At 33.3% G+C, this 2,916-nt stretch overlaps 1 protein-coding gene across 1 annotated transcript; it reads left to right on the top strand.

Annotated features, from left to right (window-relative positions):
• Positions 1-1,798: 1,798 nt before the first annotated feature.
• On the top strand, positions 1,799-2,068 carry LOAG_14189 (hypothetical protein; the record flags this gene model as incomplete). Its single annotated transcript, XM_003149688.2, has 1 exon — positions 1,799-2,068. The coding sequence occupies one exon, from the start codon at positions 1,799-1,801 to the stop codon at positions 2,066-2,068; it is 270 nt and encodes an 89-aa protein (XP_003149736.2).
• Positions 2,069-2,916: the final 848 nt, after the last annotated feature.

Genomic DNA, 2,916 nt, shown 5'->3' with positions numbered 1-2,916 from the left:
AACCTAGACCTCAATGTGAAAATTGTGGCTATCTCTTTCCTCGCAACCGTACCCTACGAATACATCAGCAACGATGTCACGGAGGTAGTCGTAAGTTCCACAAAGTTTCCATTTAGCAAAAGATGTCTCGCAACGTATTTATTCACGTGAAAATGCATTGCAAAGCATTTGTGACAGTGAAATAGCAATTCAAAATTCAATACTTACTGCAATATTTTTCTAACCTCAGTAAATAGCTGCTTATCATTTCTCGCGGTTGGTGTTTGGTAGTTACCGACGCGGTAATAAACGGAGTGACAGAATTTAAGCAATTAGCGCCCTTGCAGTCCGATGAATTGAAATGGTGATGACAATAGTGACAATAGGGCCATCATTGATGCATTAAAAAAACTGAAAAAATGCCAATAGGGAAACGAATGTTCTATTGCATCCTTTTCTACGCTTTCATCGGTTTTTTTAGCACAAAGGAAGAATGAAAAATGAATGAAAAAGAAAAGTACGTCATTCGATCTATGTAACCAAATGGCCATTAACTGCTCAGTTCGTTTGATTCAGTGAGGTGATATCTAGGAAATGTTCACTCTAGGCCAAAGAAGGAGATCCGCAAATTGAGGCATATTTGGCAGATATACGAAACCATCACGGTCAATGTTCATTGGGTCAACAAAATCACTCGGATAATGAGTCTCTTTTTATACCTGCTTGTTATCAACTTGTTGAATAAGATTGACGGTACAGCTAATTTGTGTATTAAAAATATAACTTTTACTTGAAATTGAGGAGAATATACGACAAAATATGTTTTCGAGAAAAAAAAAGTTGCTTCTATTCGATGAGTCTTGCATGAATTATTTCAGGGTTTATATAAAAAGATTTTCCATTGAAATTTTGGCACATTTAAAGGATACTTGCATTTCTTGACAAAATTTCGAAAATATCAAAAATATCTTTAGCTAGTTTTGATAAACGCTTTGATGAGGTAATTTGCTTACTCTAATCATAAACAATTGCCTTTAAATCTTGCTTATACAAATATGATGTCGTTAGTGAATTTTCCATGAGAGGATTAATTTGTCATTCTGGATTGTTGTCGGTTAGAGCTGCATCAGCATTCTGCCCGATCAATTAGATAATGACTTTGACAATAGGTTGTAAAATTTAAAAAATAAATATTTTGATACTTAAATTGATCAACTCATCAGTTTAAAAAGGAGTCTTTTTCGGCAAATGGGTTGGATAAACCATCAATCCTATATTCCGAAATGCAGCACTGAGATCAAAATTTACTAATATCATTATTCATTTAGTAACATTTCACATAATTCATAAGTCGTCTCACAGCATATTTAAAGAAAAGAATAACAGAAATTATGTTAATACCGATTTATGAAATGATCAGGAACAATGTGAAAAGAAATTCCATCGGTTTTGAAACCGAATATATCCGTTTACTTCCGTCACATTTTTTTTCCGAATTCGTTTTACTTTCCCTTTTTTGAACTTTAGCACTATCTTCAACAGTTTAAATCATTCATGTGCATCTTTTAAGGTACATTGATTTTTATTATTTGAGAATTTTTCCATTCATCTTTAATCAAGATGTGCAAAGGGATATATACACACATATCTACTGGTCGAAATTTCAGTAGTATCAGTTCTATAATGTAACATTCGGGAACTTTACTTGGCAACTATTTTGGCACTCTTAGCTTATCATTAATAAATTCTTACAATTCCTCTGAAGCATAAACGATTGTTCAATTTTACTAATTAATGTCGGAAAACTCCGGAAATCATAATGAAAATTTCCTGTCGGATTACCGAAATTAAGGCTACGTCCGAACGAAATCCCGAGATAGTTCGGTTTTTACCACCGGGCAGACGACCATACGGGGCAAAGGCAAATATGACAAACATTTTCAAACGCACAATAAACTATTTCGCTATCAATGCAAACATCCCGGTTGCGGAAATGAATTTTATCGATCATCGTCACTGTCCGCACACAAGAAATCCTGTCAGCACAAACCTCAGAATGAAAACTTCCTCAGTTCCAAGAAATCACTGAAAATCCTGTAGAGTTTCTCAGTTTTGCAAATTCGGCAGAGTTTTTATCATTTATTTGCCTATTTGAAATGAATACACTTGAAAATATGTTGCGGAATATTTATGTGGAGTGGAACAAATTGTTCACATCGTTTGACTCAATGAAGTCATATCTAAGAAATGTTCATTATAGATTCAGCGGAAGGAAATCCGCAGTTGGGACGCACTTTGGCTGGCATTTGAAACCATCACACTGCCAGTCAAAGCTCAATAAGTCAACAAGATCGCTCGAATAATGAGTATCCCTCAGAAAAATTTTTTTGACGATCTTGACATACCCGACGATGTTGTTGTTAACCTCCATGATTAACAACGACAACCTTAATGGTAACATCTTCGAATGTTAATATCTTTATTCGAATATTTGCTTTCCAATTCTTTTTTAGTATTTCAAACAGGTAAAGCCTAAAAATAATATGCATATAAAAAAACAAATTTCGATCGACATTAAAAAAAACGGAAAGGAAACAAAAAAAGAAAAAAGAAAAAAGTACTGTAATAAATTTATACAAATTATCTAAATCTGAAAAAAGTCTTTTAACAATTTTTTTTGTGATATTTGTAATTAAACTATTTGATTTATTCGTTGAATTTATTAGTGAAATTTTTCTTTCGCTTCCTTGTTGAGGAAAATATTTTTATGACAAGGGATGTAGAATATTTCATCTGGTAAGGGTGTCACATATAAAATCGTTCGCCGATGGCAAAACATTCCGTATCATTTGGCGATCAATATGAACACGAGCAAAGGTATAGCGCGCAGAAAAAGAAAGGAATTATTTTTGTTCGTAAAAAACAAAACAGAAATTT

This window comes from Loa loa, assembly GCF_000183805.2.
Source record: "Loa loa unplaced genomic scaffold supercont3.674, whole genome shotgun sequence".
NCBI classification, from domain to species: domain Eukaryota; kingdom Metazoa; phylum Nematoda; class Chromadorea; order Rhabditida; family Onchocercidae; genus Loa; species Loa loa.
The sequence above is the reverse complement of the archived record's forward strand: the minus strand, read 5'-3'. Positions and strand labels throughout refer to the sequence as shown.